This window comes from Carcharhinus amblyrhynchos, chromosome 2 (genome assembly GCF_965287045.1).
Source record: "Carcharhinus amblyrhynchos chromosome 2, sCarAmb.v2.hapA, whole genome shotgun sequence".
Classification (NCBI taxonomy): domain Eukaryota; kingdom Metazoa; phylum Chordata; class Chondrichthyes; order Carcharhiniformes; family Carcharhinidae; genus Carcharhinus; species Carcharhinus amblyrhynchos.
Genome location: NC_137325.1, coordinates 116,033,501 through 116,057,236, shown reverse-complemented (window position 1 = coordinate 116,057,236; position 23,736 = coordinate 116,033,501). Strand labels below are relative to the sequence as shown.

At 43.8% G+C, this 23,736-nt stretch overlaps 1 protein-coding gene across 1 annotated transcript in view; it reads left to right on the top strand.

Moving 5' to 3' along the window:
- Positions 1-6,390: 6,390 nt before the first annotated feature.
- Positions 6,391-23,736, top strand: part of mastl (microtubule associated serine/threonine kinase-like) — a 61,608-nt gene continuing 44,262 nt past the window's right edge. Inside the window, exons 1-3 of the mRNA XM_080217329.1 lie at positions 6,391-6,463; positions 21,263-21,400; positions 22,080-22,219. Coding sequence (XP_080073455.1) covers positions 6,422-6,463; positions 21,263-21,400; positions 22,080-22,219 — 320 coding nt within the window. The 5' untranslated portion in view covers positions 6,391-6,421. The remainder of the gene's footprint in view (positions 6,464-21,262; positions 21,401-22,079; positions 22,220-23,736) is intronic.

Genomic DNA, 23,736 nt, shown 5'->3' with positions numbered 1-23,736 from the left:
ATCAATTACAGTCCCCCTCCCCTCCCCCAACCCTTACAGGATAAATCTCATCCTATTTCCTTCTCTTTAGCTCTGACAAAGTCTCATCCTGACTTGAAATGTTGGCTCTATTCTCTCTAAAGTAGCTGTCAAACTTGTTGAGATTTACCAGTGTTTTTTCAGTTTTGTTGCCTTGTGTCCAAATCCAGTGCTGACAGGTCTTCTGGTTTTATACTTATTATATCACACTGATTTACATAATGATGTTGGCACAGCTAAGTTGTTTGCATGGCCATTTCAGAGAAAAATTTGGAGCAAATAATTGTAGGTCTGGAGTCAAATAAATACCAGACTGGGTGAGGAAGGCAAGTATTCTTTCATAAAGAACATCAGTGAACTAGATAGGTTTTAATCTAGCAGTTTCATGATCCTCTTGCTAACCAGTTCACTGATGCCAGGACTACTAAGTTCCACACCTCATTTCAGTATTTGTTGAAACATGGACAAAAAAGATGAGGTCCAGAGTTGAGGTGAAATTGATTGCTCTTGACATCAAAGCAATTTTTGACCAAGTGTGGTATTAAGAAGCTTGAGTAAAATGTAACTCAATGGAATCATGGGGAAAGCTGTCCACTGGCTGCAGCAATACTTAGCACAAAGAAAGATAGTTGTGGCTGTTAGAGGCTAATTATTTCAGCCCCAGGATATCAATGGAACAATTACAACAGCTGCTTAGGTATAACTACTACATCAAAGACCTTCCCTCCATAAAGTCATAAATGGGATGCTTCTGATCATTTCATTGTCTTCAATTTTATTCACAACTCCTCAAATAATGAAGTAGTACCTGCACAATATTTAGGCCTGAGCTAACAAGTGGTAAGAAACATGAACTCCAGAAAAATGTCAGGCAATAATCACCTCTAACAAGAGTGTGATCACCTTAGCTTGACCTTTAACAGCATTACCATCACCATTCCCCATCACCAACACACTGAAATCAGCACTGACCAGATTAACTGTAGCACTGCACAATTACTGTGGCTTCAAAATCAACCATAGACTGGGTATATTTTGGACTGACTAACTTCCTGGTTTTCTACCATCTGCAAGGCATAAGTCGCGAGTGTGATGGAATATTTGCCACTTGCACTACATTCAAGACAAAGCATCTCATTTGATTGGCATCCCACCCACCAATTAAAGCATTCACTTCCTCGACCACTGAGGTATCATAGCTGCATTTTGTACCATCTACAAGATACACTGCAGCAACTTGCCAAGACCTCTTCAGCAAATAAATGGCATCAGTGGACGGCTCCAGTTGAAAATCTACTCCTAGCACGGGACAATGAACCAATGTTCTGTGCTATCAGTTTCGATTTTCCCTGCTTTCAGTAACCAATTTTTGATGTTAGAAACAAGGCCAAAGAACTGGGAAGATTGGTTAAAAATAATCTCCCAAAATCAATTTTTAAAACAATCATTCCCAATTGGTCTAATAATTGACCAGATAGCTTTATTTGTGTTTGATCCATTTTGACAGATTTAAGTGCAGGAGTCATATCATTAGCTGCCCTATAACAGAATACCTTAATAAATAAAATAAGAGTTAAATTGTCACCTTTAGTAACAGGAAGTATATAGTGCAATCTGTTTGGTGTGACTTATTTTCTAGTAGTTAATTTATGCTGCACCTGCGTCATTCTTCTCCAGTTACATAACAGGGTCAAAGTTATGTGAACACAGCTGAAGGGCATTTTTATTTAGAGATCAAAAGGTTTACAAATAATTGTCTGGCAATTAAAGAGTTTATTGGTTTTGGAAAAATGTTCTTGGACCAGACAAAAGTTGACAGACCACAAAACTATTCCAAACAGATAGATCTATTTAACAAAGGTTATAATTAATAAACGGGCTACAATTAACAGACTGCATGTGGTCTTTGTTTCCTGGTGCAGTCTGAGCAGATACTGGCTTCTTTTTATTCTCTTGTATTTCCCTTCTTCTGATTTTCTCATCTTTGCCATTTTTTTTCTTTGAAAATACCATGACAGCCATTCTCAATCTCCCTGCACAATCTTCCTTATCATATTTGGTCAAGATAACCAACCCCCAACATTCATATGATTAATATAATCAATAGCCTAGTCTATTTACAATTATGTCAGCAGACCATTACACATAATTGTGACCATCTCCTGGATTACAATAGACAAAGTTAGCATGCAGACATTTTAATAGGCTTATGCTGTTCTTCACAGTTGGGATTTTTTAACAATATAATCAGAGATATGCAGCCAACATAACCATTTAAGTTTTCTTCCTGTCTCATTGTTAAACTAGACAGACTCAACATTCTCATCTGTTTTCATTTCTGTTTAATCTTCCTGAATTGTTCTAACATCTTATCTGTTGTTTCTATAAATGTCTAGATTCATGCAACCTGCTATTCCTAATCATTGAGTGACTGTTTTTTTACTTATGCTTAGCTATCAATGCAAACAGCTCTTAACTCCTTGCTTTCCAAAAGCCCATACATTTATAATTCAGGACCTAAAATTCAGATAAAAGATATATAAAAACCCATATTTCTTAGAAGCTTTGTTCCTGTTTGACTTTAAGTGAGGATGAGCGTGTAATATTACCATGTTTACCCTTTTTTGAACAAATTAATCCCAAATTACTTTGTCTTCTCTTTGTATATTTCTCATACATTTTCTGATTGTCTTTACTGTTCTTCAGATGGACTGCAGTGATGTAAGAAGGTGACTCACCACCACCTTCTCAAAAGGCAATTATGGTTGGGTAACAAAGTTGGCCTCGCCAATGATGAACGCATCCAAAAGTTTAAAAAATCCTTCTAACTTTCTCTGAATGTATATTTAAAAGAAAGGACTGCATTGCCATTTGCCTATGATTTTGTTTTTGTTCTTTTATATATTTCCTCTTCCAAAACCTAGTCATCAAAATGCCTTCTACAGGCAATAAAGTAGTATTTGAAGAGCAATAATTGTTGTAATGCAGGGAAATATGGCAGCCAATTTAAGCACAGCAAGATATCACAAACATCAATGAGATACTTGACCGGATAATCTGTTTTTTTTGTGATGTTGGTTAAGGAATCAAAGGGCTCTTCAAATAGTGCCATATGAGCATTTATGTCTGCTTGACTGGCACAGAGCCTCAGGTTAACGTCTCAACCAAAAGATAGCATTCTTTCAGTACTGCACAGAAGTGTCAATCTAGATTATGCGCTCAAATCCCTAGGGTGGGACTTTGAAACAACAATTTTCTGATTTATAGGGTGGGATTTCCTGTCTGTGCTCGGCCTAAGACAGGAAAATTCCACTCGAGGTTAATGGACCTTTGCATGGTCATGTACCGCCCACTGTGATTCCTGTGGCAGGCTGGACGGGAAAATTCCACCCATAGAGTCCTCAGTGGTACAACTGAACCAAATATGATGTCTCATGGCCCCATGCTGACGACTAAAAATCGGTGGCCTTGTACAAATTTATCATTACCTCTTTACACTTGGACCCTAAGCCCCTTTATGTAACCCAAAATAACTGCTTTACAATTGTTCTGCAACTCCCAATTGCACTTTTTACATATCTCAACTTCCTCCACTCCATACCCCTCATTTTTTTTTTTAAGTGTAATCTCCTATTTCTTGTTTCATTTGCAAAACATATTCACCTCACATTCATCTACAGCAGTTTACATTTATCATTCTCCCCATTCTTCTAACCTGTTGCTGTCCTCCTTAAGACTCCTCCCTGCAATTTGATGAACATTTATGTTATCAAATTAGGTGTGAAAGAAGTGAGACTTTGAGTTTTAATACACACACATCAAAGTTTTGGATTACAACAAGTTTGCAGAGGGTAGAATGTGGGTGAATGGCCAGGAGTGCATTGGAATAGTCTAGTCTGTAGGTAACATAGGTATAATTGAGAGTTTCAGCAACAGCAGGGATGGGCAAAGTCAAGCATTGTTACAGTGGTGGAAACAGATGGTCTCAGTAATGGTACAAATAGGAGGCTGGAATCTCATAGTTGTGAATAGACTGGCTTAACCTCAAGACTGTTGTAAGGGAAAGGGGTGGAGTTGATAATCAGGGTATAAAGTTTGAAGGACCAAACCAGTTGGCTTCAATCTTTCCAATATTTAACTGCACTGTCTGTGTGGAGTGCATATTTTCTCCCCATGTCTACATGGGGTTCCCCTAGTTTCACAGAATCCTAAGTTGCGGAAGGAGGCTACTCAGCCCATCAAGTCTCCACTGCCCACAATCCCACCCAAGCCCTATCTCTTTAACCCCAGGCACTTATCCTAACTAATCCCCTGACCCTGAAGGGCACTTTGGCATGGCCGATCCACTTAACCCTGCACATCTTTGTACTGTGGGAGGAAACCAGGGCACGCAGAGGAAATGATCTGGAGGAGGGAACCGAGTGTAGGGTGTCGAAATTTGCTGATGACACCAAGATTGGGGGAACGGCAAATTGTGCGGAGGGTGTGGAGAGTCTGCAGAAGGATCTAGATAGGCTGGGCGAATGGGCCAGGAAATGGCAAATGGAATTTAATGTTGGCAAGTGTGAGGTGGTCCACTTTGGTAGGAAGAATGGTAGGAAGGACTATTACTTACGTGGCGAAAAACTGCAGCAGGCGACGGTGCAGAGGGACCTCGGGGTCCTTGTGCATGAGTCGCAAAAACCCAGCTTGCAGGTGCAGCAGGTGGTCAGGAAGGCAAATGGGATGCTGGCCTTCATAGCGAAGGGGATTGAATATAAAAGTAGGGAGGTCTTGCTGCAGCTGTATAGGGCATTGGTGAGGCCGCAGCTGGAGTACTGTGTGCAGTTTTGGGCGCCGCACCTGCGCAAAGATATTTTGGCCTTGGAGGGAGTGCAGAGGAGGTTTACTAGGCTGATACTGGAGTTGAGGGGGTTGAGCTATGAGGAGAGGTTGAATAAACTAGGCTTGTACTCGTTGGGAGTTTAGAAGAATGAGGGGAGATCTCATTGAGACGTATAAGATGATGAATGGGATGGATAGGATAGAGGTGGAGAGACTCTTCCCGCTCAAAAAAGACACTAGGACTAGGGGGCACAGCCTCAAGATAAAGGGGGGGCGTTTTAGAACGGAGTTGAGGAGGAACTTCTTCACTCAAAGGGTGGTGAATCTCTGGAATTCTCTACCCGTTGAAGTGGTGGAGGCTGCCTCGCTAAATATTTTCAAGAAGCGGGTTGATGGGTTTTTGATAAGAGAGGGGATTAAGGGTTATGGGGAGAGGGCCGGAAAGTGGAACTGAGCCACGACAGATCAGCCATGATCTTATTCAATGGCGGGGCAGGCTCGAAGGGCCAGATGGCCTACTCCTGCTCCTATTTCTTATGTTCTTAAATGCATGCCAACACAGGGAGAACATACAGACTCCTTACAGTGACCCAAGCTGGGATTCCAATGCAGCTCCCTGGCACTTTGAGGCAGCAGTGCTAACTAGTCTACTACCCTGTCGCCCCAAAGATTTTTTGTTTTTGCAGTTTTAGTTAGGGCATCATGATCAGCATGGGCTTGGAGAACTGATCGTGATGCCCTGTTTTCGAGATAGATTCTTAATTCCAGACTTTTTTATTATTAATTCAAATTCCACCATTTGCTGTTACCTGATTTGAACCCAAGTGCCCAGAATATTAGCTTAGTTTCTGGATTAATAGTCTAACAATAATACCAATCGGTCATTGTGGCAGTATACTCCTAGGCAGTCTGAAAGACGTGCTAGTTGGGTGCATTGGCCATCCTAAATTCACCCTGTGTACCTGAACGGGCGCCGAAGTATGGTGACTACGGGATTTTCACAGTAATTTCATTGCTGTGTTAATATAAGCCTACTTGCGACACTAATAAATAAACTTTTACAAAACTCATAACAATCAGATCAACCGCCCATTACAAACTGCGTCACGCCACCAGCCTTCTAGGACCCATCTGTAAAGCTTTCTCAGTGCCTGCTCAAACACACGGATTAAACAGAGGATTTAAGAATAAATTCAGTTCGAAAAGCTAGTAAAAAAAAACCGAGAAGTGGAACCGCTCTCCAAACGAATGATTCAATCGATGTTGGTAATGATTCCAGCTTCGTGTTAGACACCTATTGGGATTGAACCGTTTGGCGGAAGACCTCAGCGGGATTTTGAAAACAGGAGCGCGCGGCGTGAGGGGGTTGTCGGCGCTGGAGCGGCGCAGCCTGAGGGGGTATCGGGGGCATGGTCTCTGGGTTCCTCCAGTCGAAAGATGGAAGTTCCGAGTCCTGCCGGCTTGTACAGCGATGTGAAGACGATCAAGGTGCCGGCAGCACCCAGTATCGAGGACTTTGCCATCATCAAGCCCATTAGCCGGGGGGCTTTCGGCAAAGTGTACCTGGCTCGGAAGAAACATGATGAAAAGAAGCTGTATGCTGTCAAGGCAAGCACAATGGGTATGATTGGGGGTGGGGAGGGCAAACGACCAGCTGATCCTCTTGGGGAGAGTGATCATTGTGTGGTGGAGTTTCTGGTGCAGATGGAGGAGGAGAAAGTGGGTTCCCGGACGCGCGTCCTGTGTTTGAACAGAGGGGAGTACGATAGGATGAGAGAAGAATTGGCGAATGTGGACTGGGGGAGCGCGTTGGAAGGTAGGTCTGCTGAGGAGCAGTGGAGGGTCTTTAAGGAGATCTTTCTTGGTGCTCAGCGGAAATTTATTCCGATGGTCAAAAAGGACAGTAGGAGGAGAGGTAATAAGCCGTGGATAACGAAGGAGGTGAAGGAAAGTGTTAAATTAAAAGCGGAGGTGTTTAGAGTAGCTAAGAGTAGTGGGCGAGAAGAGGATTGGGAGAGGTTTAAATGTCAACAAAGATTGACAAAGAAGTTGATAAAGAAGGGTAGGAGAAACTATGAAGCTGGGGTAGCGCTTAATATAAAAAAGGATAGCAAGAGTTTTTATAAATATATAAAAAGGAAGAGGCTGGCTAGGGTGAATGTTGGTCCTTTAGAGGATGAGAAGGGGGACTTAGTGGTAGGGGATGGGGATATGGCTGAGGTCCTGAATAACTTTTTTGTTTCTGTCTTCATGGAGGAGGACATGAATAATTTGCCGGGTGTTAGAGATGGAAAGGTGGTAGGACTGGAGGGTCTTAATGACGTTACTGTTACGAGAGAGGCGGTGCTCGACAGACTGGAGGGGCTGATTGTGGACAAGTCCCCAGGACCGGATGGAATGCATCTGAGGGTTCTGAAAGAAATGGCGGAGGTGATAGTGGATGCGTTGGTGGTTATTTTCCAGACGTCGCTGGATTCCGGGGAAGTGCCGGAAGATTGGAAAGCGGCTAATGTTACGCCGTTGTTTAAGAAGGGTGCCAGGCAAAAGGCAGGGAATTATAGGCCGGTTAGTTTAACGTCTGTGGTAGGTAAAATGTTAGAATCCGTCATCAAGGAGGAAATAGCGAGGCACCTTGAGAGGAATTGCTTGGTAGAGCAGACGCAGCATGGTTTCGTTAAAGGGAAGTCATGTCTGACAAATTTACTGGAGTTCTATGAGGATGTGTCTAGGGTGGTAGATAGAGGAGAGCCGGTGGATGTGGTCTTTCTTGATTTTCAGAAGGCGTTTGACAAGGTACCTCACAAGAGGTTATTACAGAAGGTCAGGGGACATGGAGTTGGGGGTAGGGTGTTAGCGTGGATAGAGGATTGGTTGTCAAATAGGAGGCAGAGAGTGGGGGTCAATGGGTGCTATTCGGATTGGCGGATGGTGACTAGTGGAGTGCCCCAGGGGTCGGTGCTGGGGCCTCAGCTATTTACCATTTATATAGATGATCTGGAGGAGGGAACCGAGTGTAGGGTGTCGAAATTTGCTGATGACACCAAGATTGGTGGAACGGCAAATTGTGCGGAGGGTGTGGAGAGTTTAGAAGAATGAGGGCAGATCTCATTGAGACGTATAAGATGATGAATGGGATGGATAGGATAGAGGTGGAAAGACTCTTCCCGCTCAAAAAAGACAGTAGGACTAGGGGGCACAGCCTCAAGATAAAGGGGGGGAGGTTCAGAACGGAGTTGAGGAGGAACTTCTTCACTCAAAGGGTGGTGAATCTCTGGAATTCTCTGCCCGTTGAAGTGGTGGAGGCTGCCTCGCTAAATATTTTTAAGAAGCGGGTTGATGGGTTTTTGATAAGAGAGGGGATTAAGGGTTATGGGGAGAGGGCGGGAAAGTGGAACTGAGCCACGACAGATCAGCCATGATCTTATTGAATGGCGGGGCAGGCTCGAAGGGCCAGATGGCCTACTCCTGCTCCTATTTCTTATGTTCTTATGTTCTTATGTCTGCAGAAGGATCTAGATAGGCTGGGCGAATGGGCCAGGAAATGGCAAATGGAATTTAATGTTGGCAAGTGTGAGGTGGTCCACTTTGGTAGGAATAATGATAGGAAGGATTATTACTTACGTGGCGAAAAACTGCAGCAGGCGACGGTGCAGAGGGACCTCGGGGTCCTTGTGCATGAGTCGCAAAAACCCAGCTTGCAGGTGCAGCAGGTGGTCAGGAAGGTGAATGGGATGCTGGCCTTCATAGCGAGGGGGATTGAATATAAAAGTAGGGAGGTCTTGCTGCGGCTGTACAGGGCAATGGTGAGGCCACAGCTGGAGTACTGTGTGCAGTTTTGGGCGCTGCACCTGCGGAAGGATATTTTGGCCTTGGAGGGAGTGCAGAGGCGGTTTACTAGGCTGATACTGGAGTTGAGGGGGTTGAGCTATGAGGAGAGGCTGAATAAACTAGGCTTGTACTCGTTACAGTTTAGAAGAATGAGGGGAGATCTCATTGAGACGTATAAGATGATGAATGGGATGGGTAGGATAGAGGTGGAGAGACTCTTCCCGCTCAGAAAGGATAGTAGGACTAGGGGGCACAGCCTCAAGATAAAGAGGGGGTGGTTTAGAACGGAGTTGAGGAGGAACTTCTTCAAAGGGTGGTGAATCTCTGGAATTCTCTGCCCGTTGAAGTGGTGGAGGCTACCTCGCTAAATATTTTTAAGACGCGGGTTGATGGGTTTTTGATAAGAGAGGGGATTAAGGGTTATGGGGAGAGGGTGGTAATGTGGAACTGAGCCACGACAGATCAGCCATGATCTTGTTGAATGGCAGGGCAGGCTCGAAGGGCTAGATGGCCTACTCCTGCTCCTATTTCTTATGTTCTTAATCTGTGACATTTCAAGTCCCATTGAATCTCAACAGTGCAGAAGGAGGCCATTCAGCCCATTGTGTCTGCACTGACCCTCCTGAAAGAGCACTTTACGTCGATCTACTCCCCTGCCCTAGCCCAGTGTGTTGATCACAGCCAATCCACCTAATTTGCACATTCTTGGACTGTGAGAGGAAACCCATGATGTGGAGATGCCGGCGTTGGATTGGGGTAAACACAGTAAGCAGTCTCAGTAAGAAGTGAGACTTCTTCTGGAGGAAACCCATGTACATGAGACGATTATGCAGATTGTCATCATAGAGGTGGCACAGTAGTTAGCACTGCTGCCAAGCACCAAGATCTGGCTTGGCTGGTGGTGAGAAGGGCACTCCCCGTCAGATCCTTTATGCACGCTCAAGGTCTCAACATCACCGCACGCTGCCCTCGAAGCGGCTGCGGGGCTGACGAGACGGTCGCACACGTCCTTGTGGAATGTGCCTTTGCAAAGAAGGTCTGGAGTGAGATGCAGTGGTATTTGTCGAGGTTTGTCCCGAGCAGCTCGGTGACGCAGGACTCTGTGCTCTACGGGCTGTTTCCGGGGATGTACACCGAGACAAATATCAACTGCTGCTGGAAGGTCATCAACTTGGTGAAGGACGCACTTTGGTCCGCTCGAAACTTGCTGATCTTCCAGCTGAAAGAACTGTCATCGACCGAGTGTTGCAGACTGGCACATTCCACGGTCCAGGACTACGTGCTGAGGGACGGGCTGAAGCCTGGGGCAGCCGCCGCAAAGGCACAATGGGGAAAGGCCACACTGTAAGGCCTTTTAACGGAGGCAGACCGAGGGCCCAGGAACTGCAGAATACCCTCGACCTGCGTAGCTGTGTGCCAATCTGAGCACTAACGGCACACAGTAATTAATTGAGGCATGTATATAGTTTTAAGTATTGAAATGTAATCATTGTAATTAGCACAAATCTGTAAATATTGAGACATGGATACAGTTTTTAAGTATTGAAATGTAGTCACTGTAATTTGGACATCTGTAAAAATGTTTTGATTCCACATTGTTTGCTGCTCAAAGCCCTGTACATTTGCAATAGATTACTTGCTGCCTCACAATGCCAGGTATCGGGATTCGATTCCCGGCTTGGGTGACTCTGTGTGGAGTTTGCATGTTCTCCCCATGTCTGTATGGGTTTCACAGAACATGTGGAACGTTGAACACCTCCAGGGGTCCCATCTTCCTCTCGGTCTGAAAGACGTGCGGGTTAAGTGGATTGGCCATGCTAAATTCTCCCTCGGGTGCTGGACCGTATCGACTAGGGGATTTTTCACAGAACTTCGTTGCGGTGTTAATGTAAGTCTACTTGTGATGCTAATAAATAAACTTATTAAAACTGAGGACGACATTGAATTGGGTCCTTGGAGCTGTGAGGCAGCAATGCTAACAACTGTACTATTGTGATGCCCCAATGCCACCCCAACACAACTGGTTAAATGTGTTCATGGGTATTTTTTTCATAACATTTAGCCATGTCTGGGCTTGTTGGCTGAGACTGGAGCAGAACCAGGTTTGGGTGGGTTCAAGTTTTACTTGGACTCATGATTTATTACAAACTTCCTTGTTTTTACTTCCCAGTTGGAAGTGGTCCTCAACCATGCTATTGAGCAGCAGTTACTGAGGAATAGCTGGCTTACTGGTACTTAGTTTGGGTTCTTCCAGGGCTAGGGGCTCCAGACCTCATTGGAGTGATAAGTGGCAAGTAAATTCCTGCCAGATAATGACCGTCCCCAAAAAGAGAGAATCCGATCATCTATTATGGCATTTGATCACTTAAACTTCCCAGCTACCAACATCCTGCGGGGTTATCATTGACTAGAAACTGAACCATTTGTAAATATTGTGGCTACAAGAAGTAGAGTTAGAGGTTAGGAGTTAGAGTAATCCACCTCTTGACTCTCCGTCCACTATCAAAAAGACATGTCAGAAATGTGATGGAATATTCTCCACTTGCTTGGGTGAATGCAGCTCCAACAGCACTTGGAGTTCAACACCATCCAGCACAGAACAATCCATTTGATATACACCACTTTGATATTCCCTTTATGATTCACTGGCGCAATGCATCTTCACGACCACTACCACCTCCAAGGGCAAGCAGATGCACGGGATCACCACTAGCTGGGAATTCACTTCCAAACCATGTATCATCCTGACTTGAAACTATATTGCTATTCCTTTACTATAGCTGGGTCAAAATCTTAAGTCCTTCCCAAGCACCACACAGACAGCAGAGTTCAAGAAGGCGGCTCACCACTCCTCCTCGAAGGCAATTAGGGATGGACAGTAAATGTTGGTCTAGTCACTGGCACCCACATCTCCAAATGGGGGTTATTGAAAAGGTGTTCCACAGGATTGTTAGATAGGGATTCCTAGTGTTAGTTTAATTCTCCATACTACTAGCACTCTGATCTCTTGCCCTCGGCTTCCCACATTGTTCAATGTAAGCCCAAAAAACACCTATACTTTTGCTTGGGCATAAGCCAAACTTGTGGAATTAATGTTTTTGATCCTATACATTCAAATAGCAGCTGTTGGTACTAATTCTGCTATTCCCTTTTACACCTCCTCCAGACACATCTTTTGTTTGCTTACTTGTCCTGTTACCTTTCCCTTTTGCCTTGTGCCATTATATCTTTTGTTATTTAATTTCCCCTGCTTTCCACCCTAGCACAGATCTTCCTTTTTTTTGATGTTTTCTTCACTTTGCCTTGTTATGATCCCAGCTGCATTATAACTGGATGGGAAGGTCCCAGGCTCAAATAGTAACTTTACTGTTTTAGAAACTGTGAAGTAAGAGAGTCATAGGGCCACTAATTAGTCTTAACAACATGAAATGAATGTATTTAAACATGAAAAGTTGGATGATGATACAATGCTCTTTTACCTCCCCTTCAGTTTAACAAGTACACAGATTTTAAGATTAACATTGATTACAAAGTATATCTTAAGCTACAATAGTCTTGGTACCACAAAGTCCTTTTAAACACCCAAGCTGGTTTTAGCAAAACACACTTTTTGCTGTGAAACCAAGTATCTGTGGATTTCTCCTTAGAATTCTCCCCAAATGATTTTTATACCTTGAACCATCTTGTCCTACTGAATTCCAGCTTCCACACGAATGATTCAAATTCTGCTTTCAAAAAGGTACACTTTCAAATCTTTTAAATAGCGCTTTGTTTTACTTGTGGATTAGAAACATAGAAAAACTACAGCACAAACAGGCCCTTCGGCCAACAAGTTGCGCCGTACATGTCCCTATGTACTAGGCATACCTAAAATCCTCTACCTTACTAAGTTCCATGTATTTATCCAAAAGTCTCTTTAAAAGACCTTATCAAATCCATGTGGAATCGGCTGGCACCCACCACCCTCTGAGTGAAAAACTTACCCCTGACATCTCTGTACCTACTCCGCAGCACCCTAACCTGTGTCCTCTTGTGGCAACCATTTCAGCCCTGGGAAAAAGCCTCTGAGAATCCACTCAATCAATACCTCTCAGCATCTTATATACCTCCATCAGGTCACCCCTCATCTTTCGTCTCTCCAAGGAGTAAAGACCGAGCTCTCAACCTATCCTCATAAAGCATGCTACCCAATCCAAGCAACGTCCTTGTAAATCTCCTCTGCACCCTTTCTATGGCTTCCACATCCTTTCTGTAATGAGGTGACCAGAACTGAGCACAGTACTCCAAGTGGGATCTGACCAGGGTCTTATACAGCTGCAGCATTATCTCCCAATTCCTAAACTCAGTTCCTCAATTGATGAATGCCAGTACACCATACACCTTCTTAACCACAGCCTCTACCTGCGAAGCTGCTTTGAGTGTCCTATGAACCTGGATCCCAAGATCCTTCTGCCAAGAGTCTTACCCTTAATATTATAATCTGCCATCCTATTTGACCTGCCGAAATGAATCACTACACACTTATCTGGGTTGAAGTCCATCTGCCACTTCTCTGCCCAGTTTTGCATCCTGTCAATGTCTCGCTGCAACTTCTGACATCCCTCCACACTATCCACAACATCTCCAACCTTTGTGTCATCAGCAAACTTACCAACCCATCCCTCCACTTCCTCGTCCAGGTCATTTATAAAAATCACAAAGAGCAAGGGTCCCAGAACAGATCCCTGGGGCATTCCACTGGTGACCAACCTCCATGCAGAAAAAAACCCATCTACAACCACTCTTTGCCTTCTGTGGGCAAACCAGTTCTGAATCCACAGAGCAATATACCCTTGGATCCCATGCCCCCTCACTTTCTTAATAAGCCTTGCATGGGGGACCTTATCGAACGCCTTGCTGAAGCCCATATAAACCACATCTACTGCTCTTCCTTCATCAATGTGTTCAGTCACATTCTCAAAAAATTCAGTCAGGCTCATAAGGCATGATCTGCCTTTGACAAAGCCATGCTAACTATTCTTGATCATACTACACCTCTCCAAATGTTCATAAATCCTGTCTCTCAGGATCTTCTCCATCAAGGGCTATCTCTTCTCCCTTTCTTGAATAAAGGAACCACTTCCTCAATTCTCCAATCTTCCAGAACCACTCCCGTCTCCGTTGATGACACAAAGATCATCACCAGAGGCTCAGCAATCTCTTCCCTTGTCTCCTACAGTAACCTGGGTACATCCCATCTGATCCTAGCGACTTATCTAACTTGATGCTTTTCAAAAGCTCCAACACATCCTCTTTCTTAATGTCTACATGCTCAAGCTTTTCAGTCCACTGAAAGTCTGCACTACAACCACCAAGATCCTTTTCCACTGTGAATACTGAAGTAAAGTATTCATTGAGTACCTCTGCAATTTCTACCAGTTCTAAATAAACCTTCCCACCGTCACACTTGATAGGTCCTATTCCTTCACGTCTTATCCTCTTGCTCTTCACTTACTTGTGGAATGCCTTGGGGTTTTCTTTAATCCTACCTGCCAAGGCCTTCTCATGACCCCTTCTGGCTCTCCTAATTTCCTTCTTAAGTTCCTTCTTACCGGCTGTATACTCTTCTAGGTCTCTAGTATCACCTAGCTCCCTGAACCTTTTTGTAACTTTTTGTAAGCTTTTCTTCTTGACTAAATTCATTACAGCTTTCGTGCTCCATGGTTCCTTTAGCCTACCATAACTTCCCTGTCTCATTGGAACGTTGCTATACAAATCTCCAGACAAATATTCCTTGAAAATTTGCCACATTTCTTCTGTACATTTCCCTGAGAAAACCTCTTTCCAATTTATGCCTCTAATTTCCTGCCTTTAGCCTCATAATTCCCCATACTCCAATTTAACACTTTCCTAGTTTGTCTGATCCTATCTCTCTCCAATGCCAATGTAAAGGAGGTAGAGTTATGATCACTATCCCCAAAATGCTCTCCCACTGAGAGATCAGACACCTGTCCAGGTTCATTTCCCAGTACCAAATCAAGTACAGCCTCTCCTCTTGTAGGCTTATCCACATACTGTGTCAGGAAATCTTCCTGAACACACCTAATAAACTCCTCCCCATCTAAACCCCTTGCCTTAAGGATATTCCAATCGATATTTGGGAAATTAAAATCTCCCATCACGATAACTCTTATTATTACATCTTTCCAGCATCTGTTCCAGGGGTCAGTTTTTGTACAAAGCATGCAGGAAGGTTTTTTGACTCAGTATGTAGATAGGCCAACTAGAGGTGAGGCTATATTGGATTTGGTGCTGGGAAATGAGCCAGACCAGGTGCTAGACTTGGAAGTTGGTGTGCATTTTGGTGATAGTGACCACAATTCGGTTACGTTCACCTTAGTGATGGAAAGGGATAGGCATGAACCTCGGGTCAGTAGTTTTAGCTGGGGGAAGGGTAATTATGAGGCTATTAGGAGAGAATTAGGAAGCATAGGTTGGACTAGGAGACTACAGGGACTGGGAACGTCTGAAATGTGGAGTTTTTTCAAGGAGCAGCTACTGCGAGTCCTTGATAGGTATGTTCCTGTCAGACAAGGAGGAATTGGTAGAGCTAGGGAACCGTGGTGCACTAAAAAAGTTGATTCGTTGGTTAAAAGGAAAAAGGAGGCTTATGTTCGGATGAGACTTGAGGGCTCAGGTAGTGCACTAGAAAGCTTTAGATTGGCTAGGAGGGAGTTGAAGAGTGAGTTAAGAAGGGCTAAAAGAGGACATGAGAAGACTTTGGCTGATAGGATCAAGGAGAATCCTAAGGCATTCTATAGGCATGTTAAGAACAGAAGGTTGGTTAGGGCAAGATTAGGGCCAGTTACAGACAGCAAAGGGAAGTTGTGTGTGGAACTGGAAGAGATTGGAGAGGCATTGAACCAATATTTATCTTCGGTGTTCACGCAGGGGGACATGAATGTAGCTGAGGAGAACACTGGGTTGCAGGGGTGTAAACTAGACAGTATTGCAGTTGATGAGGGGGATGTGCTGGATATTCTCGAGAGTTTGAAAATAGATAAGTCCCCTGGTCCGGACGGGATTTACCCTAGGATTCTCTGGGAGGCAAGAGAGGTGATTGCGGAGCCTCTGGCTCTGATCTTCAGGTCGTCGTTGGTCTCAGGTATAGTACCGGAAGATTGGAGGATAGCGAATGTTGTCCCATTGTTTAAGAAGGGGAACAGAGACTTCCCCTGGAATTATAGACCAGTGAGTCTTACTTCTGTTGTGGGTAAGGTTTTAGAAAAAATTATTAGGGATAGGATTTATAGTTATTTGGAGAGTAATGAATTGATTGGAGATAGTCAGCATGGTTTTGTAGCGGGTAGGTCGTGCCTTACTAACCTTATTGAGTTTTTTGAGAAAGTGACCAAAGAGGTGGATGGGGGTAAGGCAGTTGACGTGGTATATATGGATTTTAATAAGGCGTTTGATAAGGTTCACCACGGTAGGCTTCTGCAGAAAATGCAGATGTATGGGATTGAGGGTAATCTAGGAAATTGGATCAGGAATTGGCTAGCAGATAGGAGACAGAGGGTGGTGGTTGATGGTAAATATTCGTCATGGAGTCCAGTTACGAGTGGTGTGCTTCAGGGATCTGTTTTGGGGCCACTGCTGTTTGTAATTTTTATTAATGATCTGGATGAGGGTATAGTTGGGTGGATTAGTAAATTTGCTGATGACACCAAAGTTGGAGGTGTGGTAGATTGTGAGGAAGGGTGTCATAGTTTGCAGGGAGACTTAGACAGATTGCAGAGCTGGGCCGAGAGGTGGCGGATGGAGTTTAATGTGGAGAAGTGTGAGGTAATTCACTTTGGTAGGAATAACAGATGTGTCGAGTATAGGGCTAACGGGAGGACTCTGAGTAGTGTGGATGAACAGAGGGATCTGGGTGTGTGTGTGCATAGATCCCTGAAAGTTGGGAATCAAGTGGATAAGGTTGTTAAGAAGGCATACGGTGTCTTGGCGTTTATTGGTAGGGGGATTGAATTTAGGAGTCGCAGCATCATGTTGCAACTGTACACAACTCTGGTGCGGTCGCACTTGGAGTATTGTGTGCAGTTCTGGTCCCCACATTATAGGAAGGATGTGGAGGCTTTGGAGAGGGTGCAGAGGAGGTTTACCAGGATGTTGCCTGGTATGGAGGGGAGGTCCTATGAGGAGAGACTGAGGGATTTGGGGTTGTTTTCGCTGGAAAGAAGGTGGCTAAGAAGGGATCTTATTGAAACATATAAGATGATTAGAGGTTTAGATAGGGTGGATAGTGATAGCCTTTTTCCTTGGATGGAGAAAGCTAGCACGAGGGGGCATGGCTTTAAATTAAGGGGTGGTAGTTATAGGACGGATGTCAGGGGTAGGTTCTTTACCCAGAGGGTGGTGAGGGATTGGAATGCCCTGCCTGCTGCAGTTGTTAATGCGCCTAGTTTGGGGGCGTTTAAGAGATCCGTGGATAGGTTTATGGATGAAAAGGGATTGGTTTAGGTTAGAGGGTCATTGTTTTTTAACTGGTCGGCGCAACATCGTGGGCCGAAGGGCCTATTCTGCGCTGTTATGTTCTATGTTTCCAGCTCCTCAGCATCCTGGTTACTATTGGGTGGCCTATAGAAAACACCCAGTAAAGTTAATGACCCCTTCTGTTCCAAACCTTCACCCACAGAGACTCTGTAGACAATCCCTCCATGGCTTCTACCTTTTCTACAGCTGTGACACTATCTCTGATCAACAGTGCCACTCCCCCACCTCTCTTTCCCCCCTCCCTGTCCCTTCTGAAACATTTGAAATCTGGCACTTGAAAAGAGAATATAAGGAGTTAAGTAGAGAGTTCAGAAGAAGGAATGCAAAGGTAGTAATCTCGGGATTGCTGCCTGTGCCACGAGACAGCGAGAGTAGGAATGGAAAGTATCCAGTCCTGTCCTTGAGTCATCCAAGTCTCTGTAATGGCCATTACATCACATTTCCAAGTAGCGATCCACGCTCTAAGCTCATCTACTTTGTTCTCAACACTCCTTGTGTTAAAATAGACACATCTCAAATCTTCAGTCTGAGCGCTCCTCTTCCCCATCACCTGCCTATCCCCCCTCTCCCACTGTCGACAAGCTCTCTCTATCTGTGAACTAACCTCCTTCTCCCAGTCACTTCACTTTGATTCCCAAACCTCCCGGCCAGGATATGGGTTCCCCTGGGATTCAAGTGCAACCCGTCCTTTTTTGTACAGGTCACACTTGCTCCAAAAGAGGTCCCAATGTTCCAGAAACCTGAATCCCTGCCCCCTGCTCCAGTCCCTCAGCTACACATTTATCCTCCACCTCTTTCCATTCCTACTCTCGCTGTCTCGTGGCACAGGCAGCAATCCCGAGATTACTATCTTTGCATTCCTTCTTCTGAACTCTCTCTACCTAACTCCTTATATTCTCTTTTCATGACCCCTTCCCTTTTCTTACCTATGTCAGCGGTACCAGTATGTACCACGACCTCTGGCTCCTGGCCCTCCCACTTCAGGATGCCTTGGATGCGATCAGAAACATCCCCGATCCCTGCACTGGGGAGGCAAACTACCATTCAAGTGTCTCGACTGCCTCCACAAAATCACCTGTCTGACCCCCTCACTGTAGAGTCCCCTATCACTACTGCTTTCCTCAGCCTATCCTTACCCTTCCGAGCTACAGGGCCGGACTCGGCGCTGGAGGCACAGTCACTGCTGCTTCCACTAGGTAGGCTGTTGCCGCCGCTCCCCCCTGGGGCACAGCCACTGGGGTACTCTCTAGTATCTGACCTTTCCCCTTCCTAACCGTTACCCACTTGCCTGCCTCTCAAGACCACGGTGTGACCACCTGCCTGTAACTCCTATCTATCACCTTCTCGTTCTCCCTGACCAGACGAAGGTCATCGAGCTGCAGCTCCAGTTCCCTAACGTGGTCCCTTAGGAGCAGCAGCTCGACACACCCGGCACGGATATGGATGTCTGGGAGGCCAGGAGACTCCAGGACCTCCCACATCTGACACTGAGAACAACAAACTGGCCTCACACTCATAATTCCCCTTTTCAAATTCCACAGAAAAAGAAACTAAGAATTAAACCTACCCTGCCTCGCTCGTTTCAGCCTAAGCCCGTTGAACCAAAGCCCTTTAGCTCTTACTCTGCTGCCTGCTCACTCCGCTGCATAGTGTGGTCTGCTTTTTAAACCTTGCTCACTAACAAGCCATTCCCAGGTTACCCCTCGGCCTACTTCCGCTTTACTGTTAAAGAAACTTGTAAAAAAAAGAGAAACCCTGTAAGATTTGCTTACAGGTTTTACACCTTCCCGCTTCAGAATTTCTTTGTTTTCATTCACAGTTGCTTAACTATCGATTCCTAGACTGTTTTAGAATGGCATCAAACTTTTACCTCTGAAGTCTGCTTCCCCTTTTTAAAACTGGTTACTGTAGTTGTCTCTTAGTTAACCTTTTTAGCTTTGCCTGTCTTTAATGAACAGTTCTCAGTGCTAGTACCTTCAACCTCAGTCTTCTTAAGACATTCCCTATCCCAGTTTTCTGGTTATCTAGTCCTTCCCTTACACAGAAACACTAAATTAAACCCACTTAAAAACTACACCTTATTTTTAATATTTACCAATATAAATCCCTTAACTATATTTGTTTCCCTAACAGCCCCTTTTCACTGCCTCTGCACTTGCATAAACATGTTACATCTCGAATCTTTTCCAATTCTTATGAAATATAAGGTGATTTGAGGGTGATTTAGCAGTTTGGATCAGGCATTGACTAGCTGATAGAAGACAGAGGGTGGTGGTTGATGGCAAATATTCAACCTGGAGTTCAGTTACAAGTGGTATACCTCAGGGATCTGTTTTGGGGCCACTGCTGTTTGCCATTTTTATAAATGACCTGGATGAGGGTGTAGAAGGATGGGTTAGTAAATTTGCTGACGACGCCAAAGTCGGAGGAGTTGTAGACAGTGAAAATGGATGTTACAGTTTGCAGAGGGACATAGATAAGCTGCAGAGCTGGGCTGAGAGGTGGCAAATGGAGTTTAATGCGGAAAAGTGTGACGTGATTCACTTTGGTAAGAGTAACAGGAGCACAAAATATACGGGTAATGGAAGGGCTCTTGATAGTGTCGACGAGCAGAGAGATCTCGGTGTACAGGTGCATAGATCCCTGAAATTTGGCACCCAGGTTGATAAGGTTGTTAAGAAGGCGTATGGTGTGTTAGCTTTTATTGGTAGAGGGATTGAATTTTGGAGTCGCGAGGTCACTTTGCAACTGTACAAAACTCTGGTGCGGCCGCACTTGGAGTATTGCGTACAGTTCTGGTCGCCGCATTATAAGAAGGATGTGGAGGCATTGGAAAGGGTGCAGTGGAGGTTTACCAGGATGTTGCCTGGTATGGTGGGAATGTCTTATGAGGAAAGGCTGAGAGACTTGAGGTTATTTTCATTAGAAAGAAGAAGGTTAAGAGGTGACCTAATTGAGGCATACAAGATGATGAGAGGGTTAGATAGGGTGGATAGTGAGAGCCTTTTTCCTCGGATGGTGATGGCTAACACGAGGGGTCATAGCTTTAAATTAAGGGGTGGTAATTATAGGACGGATGTCAGAGGTAGGTTCTGTACTCAGAGGGTAGTAAGGGCATGGAATGCCCTGCCTGCAGCAGGTGTGGACTCGCCAACTTTAAGGGCGTTCAGATGGTCAGTGGATAGGCATATGGATAACATTGAAATAGTTTAGGTTAGAGGGTCATTAGATTGGTTCCACTGGTTGGCGCCACATCGAGGGCCGAAGGGCCTGTACTGCGCTGTAACGCTCTGTGTTCTAAATCATCAACCCGAAACTGTAACTGTTGCCTAACCTGCTAAAATTTCCAGCCTTTTCTATTTTTATTACTAAAAGTGTTCAGACCAGATGGTTGCAAAGTGCCAGCAGAGAGATGAAGTGCTGTCTTTGAAACTTACATTCAGTTTAATTGGAGCAGTTCCAGAGACCAAAGTGATGGATCAGAATTGGAATAAAAAGGAAAATTTAAAGGGAAGAACCCACAGAGATCAGGATCACAGTGGCAGTCAGAATTTTCAGCAAAGTTATCACTTTTATTTGCCTCCTCAGTGTTGACAAAACCAAATTTTAGGCAACAAATACAAGTTGTTTTTGAATAAGTAAACTGGTTTAGAGAAAATGTATAGAAGTCTGTCTCGTATGGAAAGAGTGGGGTGTCAGAGTGTGGTGTGGAAAGGCATGAATGGACAAATATCATATCAAAGCAAAATGTACTAGGCATAAATACGTGTTTTTCTGTAATGTTAATGGAAAAATGCAATGCAAACATGTTTGGTACTTTTCCACCAACTATTTTAACTGGGAGAAGAGAATGGTGGGGGAAATTATCTGAATGCCCCTTTTTTCGGAAAATATTTAGTGTGTGAAACAGTTAAATAGAAATTATGAATTGAAAATAAAAGACTGAGTTGCTGTCAAGTGCAGGCAATAAAAATACTCAACTTTTAATACTTACATACAGAAATGTTTAAATGCTTGAACTAGAAGTTGTCATATTTTTGATCTCTCTTCACCCAAGGTCGTCAAGAAAGCTGATCTGATACATAAAAACATGGTGCACCAGTTGCAGGCAGAGAGAGCTGCACTAGCTCTGAGTAAAAGCCCTTTCATCGTGCACTTGTACTATTCATTGCAGTCTGCCAACAATGTTTACCTTGTAAGTATATGCTATATTTTTGTTCAGATGCAGATCATTCCAAGAAATAGCTAATAAAATAGAAATGCTTAAAGGAGGTTTTTTCTTTATAAATGAAGGCACTTGTGGGATGAATTTTACTGTCCTGCCTGCCATGGGAATTGTGACATCGGGTGCGATTTTCCTAGTTTTGGGATGAGCACGGCTGGAAAATCCTGCCCGTTATGTCTTTAACTTAAAAAAATGGCCCAAGTTGATTCACAAACACGTGATGATAAAATGGGCGGTCAACTTTAGGAGTGATGGCTCAATACTTAAAATGTTAATTTTTAAGGAAGTCCTTCAAGGAAGGAATGAGGTCTATTAAGGGATTTCCAGAGAGTTGGATCTTGAGTGGTTTAAAGCATGGCTGCTAATGGTTGGGGCCAAAGGGATTGTAGAGACTCACAAAAGGTTAGATTTAAGAGAATCAAAATTATTATTGACTTGCTAATAGCTGGAGAGAAACCCTTGGAATTTATCGCAGCATGCATTTGGGCTTTGAGAGAACAATCTAGTGAGTAATACATACTGATTTTAAAATATGGTTTTAAAAATATCTGAATAATTGCTAGGCCATACTTTATGCTTCTAAAGCTAAATGCAATTTACTGGTTTCTTAGGCACAGATAATATAGATCAATCTTTTCCTTCCCCTCAGGTGATGGAGTATCTTATTGGTGGGGATGTGAAGTCTCTACTTCACATTTATGGCTATTTTGATGAAGACATGGCTGTGAAGTACATTTCTGAGGTTGCTGTTGCTTTGGATTATTTACACAGACATGGAATTATTCATAGGTACAGTAAGACTGAACTAAATATATATAAAATATGACCATGCATATTCATTGTCTTTTCCTCCTCAAATATAAATCATTGTTGTGATGGGAGATAGTTTGTTCCTTTGGTATTTGCCTGATTGGGCTTTGTTCAAACCTGAGTCTAAACAATCATGAAAGTCAGAACAGCCAGATCTGTTTCTGGGTTTTGCAATCGAATCCCACTTGGGATTTGAGCAAAAAAACTAGGCTAACACTCTTTTGAATGAGGTGTTAAAACAGAGGCCCCATCTGTCCTGTCAAGTTGACGTAACAGATACCATTGTACTATTTTGAGGAAGAGTAGGGGAATTCTCAGTTTTCTGGGGTCAATGTTACTCCTTCCATCAACATTACAAAAAAAGAACTATCTGGTCATTATCAAAATTGCTGTTTGTGGAGGCTTGCTGCATACATTGGTTGTTGTGTTTCCTACAGTGCCACAGTGATTATATTTCAGAAAGCACTGGATGACATTAAGATGTCCAGTGGTCATGATAGGGACAATACAAATGCAAGTCTTTTTGCATTTTTTTTTTGCTGCTTTTATGCAACCCATTGATTTTTGCTCTGAGCCGTAGAACCGTAGAATCCCTACAGTGCAAACGGAGACCATTTTGGCCCATCAAGTCTACATCGACTCTAAAAGAATATCTCACCCAGGCCCACCCCCCGCCCTATCCCAGTCACCCTGAGCATTTAGCATGGCCAATCTATCTGCCTACACATCTTTGGATTGTGGGAAGAAACCAGAGCACCTGGAAGAAACCCATGCAGACACAGGGAGAATGTGCAAACTCCACACAGTCACCTAAATGCCGGAATTAACCGCAGATTCTTGGTGCTGCGAGGCAGCAGTCTTGCCACCTTGCCACTGGGTCTTGAGAGGGAGTTGGACCACCAACTGGTTCAACGCTTTTATTTTGTAATGCAGGTGTCTTGAGACTAACTAGCACCACACTGCTGTGTTTGCTTCAAAACTTTCAATGCTTCCTTGATGATAACCTCCATAAATCTAATCTTCTCTTGCCCTTCAAGTCCTCTCCCATGTCACTTTTATTCCACTGACTCTGGTGTCTTGTGCACCCCCATCCCCTTACCCTGCTATTTGCTGTCACTAAGTTGTATGCTTTAATTACTGTTAGTCTTTTTAAAACCCATCTTTTAGACAAACTTTTAGTCACAATTCCCCCAACCCATCCTAATTTTATCTTTCATTGTTTACTGTCTTTTTTCCATTGACTATTACCTCTAGAGCGCCATGTGATTTATCTCTACATTAAAGGTGCTTTATAAATGCAAGTAATTGTTGTAATAAGACACAGCAAGAGCTAAGCAGTTGTGCATATTATTATCATTATTTCAATACTATTACATGAAAGAACTTTTGCAGCATTAAATAACTTTTATTTAAATGTCAGATATCTTTGTCTTTGGGATTTGCTGCTAATTGGTGATGTACATCTTTTATATAATTTTAAGGTTGAAGCTGTGATC